This window comes from Anolis sagrei, chromosome 3 (assembly GCF_037176765.1).
Source record: "Anolis sagrei isolate rAnoSag1 chromosome 3, rAnoSag1.mat, whole genome shotgun sequence".
NCBI lineage: Eukaryota > Metazoa > Chordata > Lepidosauria > Squamata > Dactyloidae > Anolis > Anolis sagrei.
This window is the reverse complement of record NC_090023.1, coordinates 251647238-251662001: the sequence shown is the minus strand read 5'-3', so window position 1 is coordinate 251662001 and position 14764 is coordinate 251647238. Positions and strand designations below refer to the sequence as shown.

General features: G+C 41.1%; 1 protein-coding gene across 1 annotated transcript; it reads left to right on the top strand.

The window, feature by feature from the left end:
- Window positions 1-222: 222 nt before the first annotated feature.
- On the top strand, window positions 223-14547 carry LRRC34 (leucine rich repeat containing 34). Its single transcript, XM_067466330.1, has 11 exons — window positions 223-293; window positions 3267-3382; window positions 4398-4519; window positions 5161-5225; window positions 5589-5672; window positions 6489-6617; window positions 7868-7963; window positions 9062-9216; window positions 11588-11743; window positions 12731-12857; window positions 14344-14547. Exons 2-11 carry the CDS (start codon window positions 3273-3275, stop codon window positions 14545-14547), a joined length of 1248 nt encoding a protein of 415 aa, XP_067322431.1. The 5' UTR covers window positions 223-293; window positions 3267-3272.
- Window positions 14548-14764: the final 217 nt, after the last annotated feature.

The window sequence follows — 14764 nt, the reverse complement described above, 5'->3', positions numbered from 1 at the left end:
CCCAGGATTCCGCAGCACCAAACATAGCAGTGAATTGGTGTCAAACTGCGTTAATTCCACAATGTAGATGCACCCTAGGATGACAAAGCAAGCTTCTGCAGGTCCTTTCCTTACTTGGGCTCCGGCGGGCAGGAATTTGCAGGCGAAAGCAAAGCCTCCCTGGGCTGGAGTGGACAAAGGAGGCGCGCGCCCGGTTGCCCCGGCAACCGCGGCCCGGGAGGAGCTGCTTGGATGTTGCCTTGCAGTTTGATCACTTGCAGGAGAGTAAAAACACCGTTGCACAACAGCAGCAGGTAAACGGGGGCAAGCAGAGGGGGGAGGCAGGGGTACATTGCCAAGTTTTGTAAATGCACAGAGACCAGTGGACACTTACTCTTTCTCCCTTTTTGCTGCAACAGCAGGAGGCACAGAAGCAACTACTGCTCCCTACAGATTGTGTGCCTGCAGCCCTGTGCTGCTTTGCTCAGAGAGTGTCATGCTAAACAGTGCTGGTGTCTAACCAAACTACAACTCCCAGTATTTCATAGCATTGAGCCAGGGCAGTTAAAGTGGTGACAATCTGCATTACTTCTACAGTAGATACACCCTTTGAGGTAGTGAATGCATTCCAGGTTTTAATCTGAATTTTATGTTGGATCTACACTGCCCTCTATCCCAGGATCTGATCCCAGATTATTGCTGCGAACTGGATTATATGAGTCTACACTGCCAGATAATCTGGGATATGAAATAATTTGGGATCAGATCCTGGGATATAGGGCAGTGTAGGTCCAGCCTAAGAGGACCAATCCAAGATGCAGGACCCAAATCCCTAAATAAGTGTAGCGTTTCGTAATGCTATAAAATCCAGACTAAAATCAGGAGTAAGCTCACCTCCAGGAACTGATGGCCATCACATTGGTAGATATTTACTTTGTTGTATTTTACTGCTATAAGTAGAGAAAGTATTGTGTGGTTTACTGTGCAATGTTCCCTTAATACAGTGATTCTCAACCTTCCTAATGCCGCGACCCCTTAATACAGTTCCTCATGTTGTGGCAACCCCCAACAATAACATTATTTTCTTTTTTTAAAAAATAATCTTTATTGAGGTTTTAACATACAGGTATGCTTATAGGTAAAAAGACAAAAAGGGTAAAAGAAAAAAAAGAGAAGAATATATATATATATATATATATGTATATATATAGGGGGGAAGAGGGGTTAAGTGTAAGGGTGGGGAGGAACTAGAGAAAGTGGGTGGAGGGGGGGCAAAAAAAAGAATTAAAATAAAAAGCCCAATTTTCGTTGCTACTTCAAAACTGTAATTTTGCTACTGTTGTGAATCATAATGGAAATACCTGATATTCAGGATATATTTCCATTTACTGGGCCAGATTTGGCACAAATATCCAATACACCCAAATTTGAATCATGGTGGGATAGGGGTGTTGATTTTGTCATTTGGGAGTTGTAGTTGCTCAGATTTATAGTTCACCCACAATCAAATAGCCCCTTGAACTCCGCCAACAATAGAATTGGGCCAAACTTCCCACACAGAACCCCTATGCCTTGATTTTGTCATTTGGGAGTTGTAGTTGCTGAGATTTATAGTTTCCCTACATTCAGAGAGCATTCTGGACTCCACCAACGATGAAATTGAACCAAACTTGGCACACAGAACTCCCATGACCAACAGAAAATACTGGAAGAGTTTGGTGTACATTGACCTTGAGTTTTGAAGTTATAGTTATAGTTATAGTTCAAGGGCAAGATGGATGGATGGCATCCTTGAAGTGACTGGAATGACCTTGAAGGAGCTGGGGGTGGTGACGGCTGACAGGGAGCTCTGGTGTGGGCTGGTCCATGAAGTCACAAATAGTCGGAGATGACTGAACGAATGAACAACAACAACACCCAGAGAGCACTGTGGACTCAAACAATGATAGATCTGGACCAAACTTGGCATGAATACTCAATATGCCCAAATGTGAACATTGGTGGAGTTTGGGGAAAATAGACCCTGACATTTAGGAGTTGTAATTGCTGGGATTTATAGTTCACCCACAATCAAATAGCCCTTTGAACTCCGCCAACGATAGAACTGGGCCAGACTTCCCACACAGAACTCCTATGCCTTGAAGGGACTTGTGGCGTGAGCCTCCCTCCAGCCTCACACCTAGTCCCTCGCCTGCACACATGCACCACTCTGCTGTGTGCCAAGCACTCCTGCTCTCCCCTCACTGCTTGGAGTCTCAGAAACAGCCTTCCCCTGGCTGAAGACCATCTAAGAGGCCTCCATCATAGCAGAGGAGGTCTTTTGGTGGAAGGATTCACCATCAGTTTCCAAAAAGGAAGAGAAGGATGGGGAAGAAATCTTCAGCCTTCTCTGCCAAAGGGCTTCCTAAGACCATCAGAAATATATGTTTTCTGGTGGTCTTTGGCGACCCCTCTGAAACTCCCTTGTGACCCCCAGTTTGAGAAACGCTGCCTTAACACCAGGCTGGTTTTAAGTACTATTGAATGTGTGTGTGATCCATGTGCTACATTGCTTCAAAATATATTTGCAACAAAATATTTTGAATGGGCACCGGATACTGGGGATTAAGAAGAGAAAATTGTAAGGGTTGTAGCACACGAGAACTACATTAGAAAAATCTATTCTTTTTTGGCTGTGTTTTTTGGCTGTGTTACTCCCAATTTGATTTCTGCATGTCATTTTCAAATAAGTAAATTGTGATGGAAAACGAAACGATACTAATTTCTGTACCATCTGAAAGTGAGTTGTTCCATATGTGTTTGAACCAGTTTGAGCGTATTTTTGCCCAAACAAGGAGAGGTTTGGCTCTTTTAGACTTCAGTTTCAAAAAACCTCAACAACAAGGACAACATTTCTGTTGATTTTGAGCTTCTGGAGTCATAGTCCAAAATGCCTTTTCAGTGCTTTGCTCCCTGTGAAATTATGGGTTAAACCTCTGTGCCGGCAGGACTGGATACCGACAGGTCGCAGGTTCAAATCCGGGGAGAGCGCAGATGAGCTCCCTCTATCAGCTCCAGCTCCTCATGCAGGGACATGAGAGAAGCCTCCCACAAGGATGATAAAACATCAAATCATCCAGGCGTCCCCTGGGCAACGTCCTTGCAGACGGCCAATTCTCTCACACCAGAAGCGACTTGCAGTTTCTCAGGTCGCTCCTGACACAACAAAAAAAAGGGGGGGGGATATGATTTCCTTCACATATGATATGCAATAAAGTAACTTTGTCTGTTTTTTTCCCATCCCACAGTCGGGAATGTCAACAAGCTTGGACCAACAGTATTCCCAAGCCTGTGAAGAACAGAAACAGCCTGAAAATCCATATATAGCTCATATTCTCCGAGAAGTGAAGCAGGATGAAGAAATGTAAGGCATCCAATCATTGCGGGGCTGAGACAATGTCTTTTCAATAATCAAATGGGACTTTTTATTCTCTTCTTTAACAATGGAAAATCTGATGCAATGGTCATCTAACTTCTGATGCAAGACAATAAGAAAACAGTAATGGGGCAAGTGCAATTCATGGGTGGCCTGGGTCTGCGATGTCCATCTTCCAACATACAACCCCTCCAATTTTGAGGCAAAGTGGTAAACTGATAAAGCAGCATGCCTGTCTGTTTGCATGAAGTCGGAGTGTGTCTTGCTTAACTGCTTGCTTAGACAGTGGCATGAACTATTTATGGCCCAGAAAGGTGTTTCTACAATTCTAGGTTCCAGCAGATTTCCAAAATTGACTCTTTTCTGACAAGAAAAGGGGAGTGAATTGATTTTATCAGCTTCCAGGAGCAGTGGTTCATCTTTTATAAACTGGTTGCAGCCCAACCTGAACATGATTTTTTTTTAAAAAAGGGGGGAGGGGACAAAAGAAGTGGATTTCTGGCCACTTCCAAGTTGGTTGGTTGGTTTTGCCTTTTGGCAATTGGTGCAACTCTAGACTTTTTAAGACAGCTAAAATGGCTGTCTTGAAATAAAATTTACTTTAAAAGTTCCTCTGTACATACACTGTTTTCTTTTCAAATTATACAATTTCTTTTTTAAAAACTAAAGATGTATATGGAAGTGCCAACCTGGCAATTTGAAAACATGCAAATGAGAGTAGATCCACCGCTCCAGCAGGAAGGTAATGGCGCTCTATGCAGTCATGCTGGCAACATGACCTTGGAGGTGTCTATGGACAGCACCAGTTCTTCGGCTTAGAAATTGAGATTAGCACCACTCCTCAGAGTTGGACACGACTAGGCTTAATGTCAGGGGAAAACCTTTACCTTGACCTTGTATATGGAAGGAGTCACTTGTGAGTTTGTAAGATACTTTTAATGGACTTTAGAAAAATGACACCAACAACAAAACCCTCAAATCCTTTTTGCTTACATTGTAACAGGCTGACAAAAAAGATCACAATAAAAATAGCTGGGAACAACCGCTTGGTACCTGTGCAGAAAGTGACAGATGCTGACTTCCAGATCCTTGCAACTGTGTTTACAAACAACGTCTTCCTTACAGGTATGTCTCTTTATTTCAAACTTTGAAATGCAAGCAGATTTTAGCCCAAGTTCCATTGTTTCTCTTTTCTGATCTTTTCAATGCATGTATAAACACATCCGCCGAGGTCGAATTGTAACAGCTGTAGTTTTATAAGATCTTTAGCCTACTCTGCCAAACAGTGCAGGTGCCTCACCAAACTACAACTCCCATGGCATTGAACCAAGGAGTCACTGGTGGCCCAGTGGGTTAAACCCTTGTGCCAGCAGGATTGCTGATCAAAAGGTTGGCGGTTCGAATGCAGGGTGAGCTCCTGTATCTGCTCCAGCTTCTCATGCGAGGACATGACAGAAGCCTCCCACAGGATAGCAAAACATCCGGGTGTTCCCTGGCTAATGCCCTTGCAGACGGCCAATTCTTTCACATCAGAAGCAACTTGCAGTTTCTCAAGTCGCTTCTGACACACACACACTCACACACACAAAATAGCATTGAACCATGGTGGTCAGGCTGCATTAATACTGCAGTGTAGATGTTTCTTTTGTCTCATGTATAAAAGTGTAATCAGAAGAGACAAACAGTTTAAATCATTTGATGGATAAAAACAGTAGAGTGTGACAAAACCCAGTCTACTCATTTCTGTATTCATTGCTGTTTTTCAGGACTGGACCTGAGGTATAACCTGTTAACAGATGCTGGTGCAGTACACATTGCAGCTTTCCTTCAGGTATTTGTTTGTGTGTGTGTGTGAAGACCAGTGATTTCTCTTATTGGGGGTTTCCATGTCTGTTGAGACTTATCCCACTGTAAAAGGAACACAGTTCTCCTTCCGGAAAATGGGATTAGCCTGGCAATGATATGTGTAGATTCTAGATGGTGATTTTTAACCAGATTTCTGATGTGCCTTCAGCCTCCGTAATAGAATGGCCCATGTTCTCCAGAAGTTGTAGTCCTGCAATAACTGGGACTTGAGGTTAGAATACACTGTTTTAGAATAAATATGGACGGGCTTCATACAATCCCCTGCCATGCATGGTTTAAATGGGGAGAGTGATTTGCTAATAACCACCTGTCTTTCCTTGTATTCTAGGATAATCACACCTTAATTTACCTCAATCTGATGTTTAATGACATTGGTACCATTGGAGCAGAATTCATAGCAAAAGCTCTGCATGTAAGTATTGATCTGTTGGGTTGGGTTTGAAAGGAACACAAATATATTGGCATCTCATTTGAAACAAAATCCTGGAGAGCGCAGCAGTTAATGTTGGCTATTAGTAGGCTTTCCACTATTTTCTGTTGGTCAAGGGAGTTCTGTGTACCAAATTGGTTCAGTTCCATCATTGGTAGAGTTCAAAATGCTCTTTGATGGTAGGTGAACTATAAATCCCAGCAACTACAACTCCCAAATGACAAAATCAATAACCCTCACCCAACCCCACCAGTATTTATATTTGGGCATATTGGGTATTTGGTCCAGTGAATGAAAATACATCCTGCATATCAGATATTTACATTATGATTCATAACAGTAGCAAAATGACAGTTATGAAGTAACAAAAAAATAATGTTATGGTTGGGGGTCACCACAACATGAGGAACTGTATTAAGGAATTGCAGCATTAGGAAGGTTGAGAAACACTGCTTTAACCCCTTTCTTACTGTTTGCATGCAGTCCTATATTACAAAAATAAAAATGTCAAAGCCAGTTGTGAAAAAAATTGTATATAATGGAGCAAATTTGAGGTCATTCTTGGATTTAGAATGCAAAATACATACAAAACCAGCATATCTTTAAAAAAAATGTTTTTAGGACCCTCCGTTCTGCCAGCCTTTGTTTTGAACACAGCCAAGCAGTATATCATTTTTCACGACACTCATTTGAATGATAGCAAAGATAACCTGATTTTTTTTACAAGCCTGTAAGTCCATAGCAAATGTTAACATTTTAGAGAATTTTGCAAACCAATAATTGATTTTTTATACTTAGAGGAATGAAACCCTGCTTCACCTCAGGATGACTGGTAACAAGATCGACAACAAGGGAGGAATGTATTTCGCAGCAATGATGCAGGTTAACAACACACTACAGAAGCTAGATTTTGCAGACTGTGATCTGGTAAGTGAAATCAAAGCAAAGCAGAATTACCTTTTTTTAAGAAAACAGACTTCAAGACTAACAATCTAGGATAAGAATAAGAGACAGTGAAGATCAGAACAAATAATGGAAATCTGAGGCGGTCTCTCTGGCCTTGGGGCTGGCAACTGTACTGGTTCTGGGTGACAGTCTCCTGCCACTGGGATAATGGGAAGCAGTTGTGTTGGTTGACTTCGAGTTGTTTCAGGTTTATGGCAAATCTAAGATGACTCTATCACAAGACTTTCTTGGCAGGACTTGCTCAAAAGAGGTTTGCCATTGCCTCCCTCTGAGGCTGTTTCGATAAAGTGCTCGTATTCCTCGGGGATTGGGGCGACTGATATGATCTTGTCTTTTAACATATTTGAGAATTTAGACCACTCTACCTTTCTGAAGTTGAATCTTCATTTAAATCGAACTTCCTGGGGCCTCATAGTTAGGAACAATTGGCATACTATCAGCTGATGCTGTGTGTTCGGTATTGGTGGTCCCACTCATTTAGTGCATTGCTGCACAATGCTGTCATCATAAATAGGAGGTCGGAGTTATATCCTCAGTGCCATCTCCCACTGTTGTAGGATGGTGGGAGCTTACTATCAAGAATACACGATAGTTTGTGCCATTCAGCTCAGGAGAGGGCAGCCTCTCCATTTTTGTCCTTCTGGGCATAGCCCCATATGTGGCTATGGCTGTTAAAATCACCATTTACTACCACCCTTTGGTGGCCTATCAAAGTTCTCAGGAGAGGAAAAACAAAACTCTTCATTTGGGCACTTTTACATAGAGGTAATCGTGATGTTACTAAGCTCTTCTGTTATAACCGCTGTATTGTTTTCTTCAGTGTTATGGGCACTGCTGACTTGAAGGCCTAGTTATACAAAGACAGCACTTCCATACTGCGCATATGGTCTTTCCACCACTAAGATCATTCCTGGAACTTTTGGTCATTATTTGTAAGCTAGGGAGTTGTAGTCAGTTTTTAAAATGAATTACCAGCCATAGAAGATCCTAGGATAGGTGACATCACTACTTTATGGAGGGATAAAAAGGGAAGTCTGGGAAGTTTGGTAAGTTCCAAAAGATGGGTTGGGAGCTACCTGGAGCCATTGGTTGCCCACCTCTGCTCCAGCTACTCCTCTGATTGCATCACATGGAAGTTGTGTGGCACTTTGTCACTTACAACAGAGAGAATTAAATGAGGTTTTATGGATAATGTCCTTTTTTATTTTCAGCACACACAGAGTCTCATAGCTTTAGCAACAGTTCTGAATCAGCACGAGTCCATCAGAGCCATAAACCTAAACCGGCCAATACTTTACAGCGAAGAGGTAAGCACCAGGGATATGTTTACTTGCAGTGGGGTAGAAAGCAGAAATGCTGCAGCCACAACTGGGAAAAAGAAAATAAATATCTGGGTTGTTGTAGGTTTTTCCGGGCTATATGGCCATGTTCTGGAGGCAATTTTTCTCCTGACGTTTCGCCTGCATCTATGGCAAGCATCCTCAGAGGTAGTGAGGTCTGTTGGAAGTAGGAAAAATGGGTTTATATATCTGTGGAATGACCAGGGTGAGACAACATTCACATCTAGCCCCAGCAAACAAAAGTCCTTTGTCTCACCCTGGTCATTCCACAGATATATAAACCCATTTTTCCTACTTCCAACAGACCTCACTACCTCTGAGGATGCTTGCCATAGATGCAGGCGAAACGTCAGGAGAAAAATTGCCTCCAGAACATGGCCATATAGCCCGGAAAAACCTACAACAACCCAGTGATTCCGGCCATGAAAGCCTTCGACAATAAAATAAATATCAACAGGAATACTGGAAGCATATTATTGGGGACATGAATTAGGTCTTCACAACTTTTTTTTTGCAAGCTTTATTAGTGATATTTTTTTTTAAATTACAGGCCCTTTATGGTAAATGCCAGAGGGCAAATCTCTAGAATGTAAAACTATGCAGTCAGCTTTTCCAATTGTGTAAAAGGTGCTTGAATGCTCATTTTTCCACCTCATTTACCTTTATCTGTGTTCTTATCCATCTCAGCAGGAGCTATATTCTTTGTTCAACTGTACCACAATTAATTGTCAATTAGTTAGTTTTATATGTGAGGGGAAAACAATTATTTTTCCTTCACATATAAAGATGTTAATTTTGGGTCAGACTGTGGTCCTGCACTCCAGAGGCAGACATAATTTAGACACAGGGCACTGCCATCTTCATGTTGTAGATAACTGTGTTAGCACTAGAGTTGGGTAGATGAAACATCATCATAATGTAATAAGCATTTTCCCATCCATGTCTGTGAAGCAATGATAATTTTCCCCCAGCTAATCTGGTTAAATGTTTCATATGGAAAAGATGTATTGTTGAACCCCCTTTGTCTCTGCATCCCAGTTGTAATTTAATATTCTTGAACTTTAGGAAGAGACCACAGTCCACATAGCTCTCATGCTGAAAGTCAACAGCATCCTTGTGGAACTGCATTTGTGCAAGCATGAAATGAAGAATTTTGGCGTGGAACGCCTGTGTGATGCATTATATGAGAATACCACTCTTCGATATCTTGATCTTAGCTGGTAAGAGAGATTTGTTATATAGATATTAGAAGTATAAAAGTGGGACAGAATATTTCAGAAGGGAGTGCTTCTATTCATGACTCTCGATATGCCATTTAATTCCCTCATTTTCTCTCCCGCAGCCCAACAAATAGTCCCCGTATGTTGTTTTCTGAGCGTGACTGTGTTGTAGATCAGCCACCAGAAGCTGATGGTTTAACTGATGATTTAGAGAGGATTGTGAGCTTTCCTGTGGCACAATGTGATGGGCTCTCAAATCTGGGAAATTTAAGTCTGGGAAATAATAGTTCTCTCTGTGAGAAAACTGGCTTGGGAAGTGCAGGGCCTTAAGGGCATCCAGGGGAGTCAGAAGTAGGAACAACAGATAAGAAATCAAATGAAGAGCTGAGTGATAAAGAGGGTTCCCATGAGAACCCACCTGTAGCTACAGAGTTCAGCAATAGTCTTTGTTTACAAATCAGAGCTGAAAATAGACTGCATCATTCAAGGAGATTATGTGGGAAAAATGTGAAGGAAATTCACAGGACACAAAATGATGTCATGGGTGTCTATTAAACAAGTTGTTACCCGAAGGTCAGTTCAGGCAACACTGCATTGGAGTGAGAAGCTAAGCCTGAGTTCTCTTGTTCCTGGTTAAAGTCAAGCTTTGATTTTGGATTTACTATATCCTGGAAGTCTTCTGTGTTCCTGTTCATGTACTCCAGGTCAAGTTTTACTAGTTATACCTTCTTTTTTTTGGACTTATTCTGTATTTGTGATTTCTGGCTGTTCCTGGACTTTGTCACCTCTGGAACTTTATGAGACATTATGGATTATTGTTTAGTTATCACCAGTTGCTAAACCTTTTTGAATTATATATCTTCCTTTCTTATTCCTGATTTTTATATGCTTTGTATACATTTTTACAATAAACTGTTTGCTTATATTTCTGGACTCTTGTGTGGTGCGCTGGTCATATGTATTTCCAGGCCTGGAGTGCAAAAATAGGATTCTTATTCAGCTGTCCTAGGTGGAGCAATTTCTGAATCACTAATTTGTTCCTCCTTCTCATGTTTGGAAGACGCCTTTTTAGCTTCATAAGATATTACATATGCATTAGCATATGTAATAAAATTGTTAAAATGGATGCAGTGCTGCTTTCTGCAATAAGATCTATTCTCTGAGTTTTCAGTTTGAACAGTTATGTCTGGAAATTTGCATACAAACAATAGCTAATAATATTTATATTGGATGGATGTGCAGCATTATTTGGTAGGCATGGCAACTGAAATTCTTAGCTTTGACCAGAATAATGAACCAACGAGGCAAAGTAAGCCATGAGTTTTTTTAAATACTGATAGCCAGATTTTGTTCATTTTCATGGTTTCCTCCTTGTTGAAATTGTCCAGATACTTGTGGATTTCAATGGCTTCTCTGTATAGTCTGACATGATGGTTGTTAGAGTGATCCAACATTTCTGTGTTCTCAAATAATATGCTGTGTCCAGGTTAGCTCATCAGGTGCTCTGCTATGGCCGACTTCTCCGGTTGAGTTAGTCTACCTTTCACCAAGTGCAGTGCCCAAACACAAATCAAGGAAAGGCACTGCAATGCAAGGCAATGTCAATCAAGGTGGCCAATTGCAACATTCACACTTGCCTCAGATAGTTCTTTCTCCCACCCTGGACATTCCACAGATGTATAAACCTCCCTTTCCTAGTTTCTACAGACCTCACAAGCTCTGATGATACCTGCCATAGATGTTGGTGAAATGTTAGGAGAGAATGCTTCTGGAATGTGGCCATACAGCCCAGGAAGCTCGCAGCAACCCAATGATACCAGCCATGAAAGCCTTTAACAACAGATTTTCATTTCAGTATTCAAATGTATACATTTGTGCTTCTTCAATGTGTTGAGGGGTAGCTAGAGAGGCAGGCTTTTCCTATTTCTGTTTTGCTTTTCATTAATTCACAGTAATGTATTCCAAAGACACCTGCCTTTACCTTGTCTCTTTTTAGGCAAACAGAGATAGCTACCATAGGATTGGCAACAGTAATGTCAATTTTTTCCAGTTCAAGAAGTAATGCATTGTTTTTTGCAGTCATGTTGCTCCAATCAAAAATCTGTTTCTCTAATTTCCTTTTACTATTCTCTCAAAATCAGTGCTGCTAACACTTCCACCTTGACAGGGGAAAGGAGGACTGGAAGGGCACAAAATGACTTTGTAGAAAGGATCTTCCTTGGCAAAGGCCTTATGAACAATGCCTGGTGAATTTAACTTTGCTCTGTGCATGTATGAGAGAGATGAGAAGAGGGATGGATTTGAGATGTATTTTCAAAACAGATCCTCTGAAATTTTCTTGCAAAAGAAACCTGCCTTTGTCTCTTTTCAGTAACAAAATTACTCGAGATGGTGTCCAATTCCTGGGACGGCTGTTGAAGATTAACAGCACTTTGGAAATCCTGGATCTTAATTTTAACAGGATAGAAGATGATGGCGCTTTCTACCTGAGTGAGGCACTGACTTCTTATAACCGGACCCTTCAGGCGTTAGTATGCAGAGCTCCTAGATTCCCCCTTTGTAAGAACAAGCTTTTGGATATGGCAACAAAGGATGCTACACTTCACAGCAAAACGCCACTGTGACAACCAGGACAGGAACAGCCCTGGACTGAGAAGTTTGCTGAGCTGGTCATATAATCATGGGTGGCCATGTGCAATCCAAAAGTTTCAGCTCAGCTTCCTTTGAGAGGTTGCAGAGAAAGTCAGGATATTTCTTTGAAATCCCCTTCTGCAGCCTTTTTCATTTGATCATCATTGTTATTCTTTACTTACTTACTTACAACATTTATATCTTGCCCTTCTCACCCCAAAAGGGACTCAGAGCGGCTTACAAGTTTTACGTACATACAATACATTGTATTATCAGCGTAGTACAATATTACTATTATATATTGTACTATACCACTATACTGCAATATTATTAATATTACATGCAATATAAAATACATAATTATATTATATTGCATTATTATTATATTATATTACAATATTTTAATCAATATTATATGTATATTATATTATATGACCTCACTACCTCTGAGGATGCTTGCCATAGATGTAGGCAAAACGTCAGGAGAGAATGCCTCTAGACCATGGCCATATAGCCCGAAAAAACCTACAACAACCCAATATTATATATACATACAATATGTTATGATTTATAATCCACATTAACAGGTTTTAAGCACCCTGAATAGATAAGAAGGTTGTACAGGAAAAGTTGAAAATAGCAGGCAGTTTCAAGTTTTGGAAACCAAGATAAATCTTGTAATGTGGAGGAATGGCAACTTCACCCTCTTTCTGTTTGAATATTGGGGATAAAGAAATAGAGACTGATAAGGGAAGGGTTGTGTGGGTAGCAATCCTAAGGCAAAAACGACAGTGTTGGTTTGTGGTTCATGTAGGCCAAGGAAACTAGATTGTCTGTCTTTGAATAATGACTCTTTTCTGCTTTGTGTTCTTATGGTTACTAGGTTAGCAGTGACACACAACAATATCTCTGGAGAAGGATTGGTTGCCCTATCGGAATCAATGAAAATAAACTCAGTCCTTTCCTACATCTATATATGGGGAAACAAATTTGATGACGACACCTGTGTGGTATGTCTTCTTCATTTTCTCATAGAGTTAATTAGCTTAATTATTTACTCTAATTTCTCAGCCTGGAAGTCGGGACCCCTGGAGGGGTAGCAAGGGGGTTTCAGAGGGGTCACCAAAGACCATCAGAAAACAAATTTCTGATGGTCTTAGGAACCACACTGGCAGAATAGGCTAAAGATCTCTCTGCCTGTCCTTTACTTCCTTTGTGGAAATAGACTGGGAATCCTCCCACCAAAAGCCCTCCTCCATTGTGATTGGCTGACCTCTCAACCAGCCTCGCAGCCAAGGGGAGGGCTGTCTCTGAGACTCCAAGCAGGGAGGGGAGAGCAGGTGTGCTTGGTGCGTGGTAGCATGGTGTGCATGTGTGGGCGAGGCAGTGTGTGCAAAGATGGAGGGAGGCTCATGCCAGTGGGAAACAGAGGGAAGTTTGACCCAATTTTATAATTGTGAGGTTCAGAATTCTCTTTAATTGTAGGTGAACTATAAATCTCAACAACTACAACTGCCAAATGTCAAGACCTATTTTCCCCAAACTCCACCAGTGTTCACATTTGGGCATATAGAGTATTTGTGCCAAGTTTGGTCCAAATCTATCATTGTTTGAGTTCACAATGCTCTCTGGATGTAGGTGAACTACAACTCCAAACTCAATGTCAATGTCCACCAAACCCTTCCAGTATTTTCTATTGGTCATGGAAGTTCTGTGTGCCGAGTTTGGTTCAATTCCATTGTTGGTTGAGTTCAGAATGCTCTTTGATTGTAGGTTAACTATAAAGCCCAGCAACTACAACTTCCAAATGTCAAAACCTATTTCCCCCAAACTCCACCAGTGTTCACATTTGGGCATATTGAGTATTCGTGCCAAGTTTGGTCCAGATCTATCATGGTTTGAGTCCACAATGCTTTCTGGATGTAGGCGAACCCCATCCCCAAAACTCAATGTCAATGTCCACCAAACTCTTCCAGTATTTTCTCTTGATTATGAGAGTTCTGTGTGCCAAGTTTGGTTCAATTCCATTGTTGTTGGAGTTCAGAATGCTCTTTGATTGTAGGTTTACTATAAATCCCAGCTATTACAACTCCCAAATGACAAAATTAACCCCCCCCCCCCAACCCTACCAATATTCAAATTTGGGCATATCGGGTATTTCTGCCAAATTTGATCCAGTGAATGAAAATACATCCTGCATATCAGATATTTCCATTACGATTCGTAACAGTAGCAAAATGACAATTATGACATAGCAATGAAAATAATGTTATGGTTGGGGGTCACCACAACATGAGGCATTAGGATGTTTGAGAAACGCTGCCATAGAAGATGAGGATGTAGGATTGGGAGAGATTTCAGTTACAAAATAGTGCTGGGAAGATCAATTCTCTTCTTTCAGTAGTGCAGCCAACAATTACAGTTGCACCTTTAAAAGAAATGTCATTGTCACTGCACACGGTTGGGCCCTCGGTCATTTTGATCTCTATCTTTCAGGCATTCGCAGACTTAATTAAAAGTGGCCGCTTGGCGCCAACCGGCACAGATGTGGAGGCATATGAAGTGGATGGGACGACATACCTTGCCGAAGTCTCCCATGGCCTGAAACAGTATTACTATTGGACCCCAAGTTATGGAGACCCTGAAAGCAAAGATGCCAATGCTTCTCTGGCAATAGCTCCAGTTACTGAAAACTTGTGAATAGGACTCCTTGTATCTTAAGATTTTTTTTAATGTGATTTCTTTATTGTCCTTAAAAGAATTACATAGTCATTTGGATGCTATAAAGTTTTGGACCATCGTTTTCATTTCAGATCACAATATGAAGGTACTTTGATCCTAAGCTTGAGTCCTAAACCAGCAAGAGTTATCATAAAGTAAGCTTACTGGAGACAGTAGAACTGAATTTCGTTTCAAT

Bases quoted from the DNA above. Each gene is read 5' to 3' on its own strand.
- LRRC34 (XM_067466330.1), top strand. From the start codon at position 3,273: ATGTCAACAAGCTTGGACCAACAGTATTCCCAAGCCTGTGAAGAACAG. The intron at 3,383-4,397 runs GTAAGGCATCCA...ACATTGTAACAG, and splicing joins GTGAAGCAGGATGAAGAAAT to GCTGACAAAAAAGATCACAA. The intron at 9,217-11,587 runs GTAAGAGAGATT...GTCTCTTTTCAG, and splicing joins CGATATCTTGATCTTAGCTG to TAACAAAATTACTCGAGATG.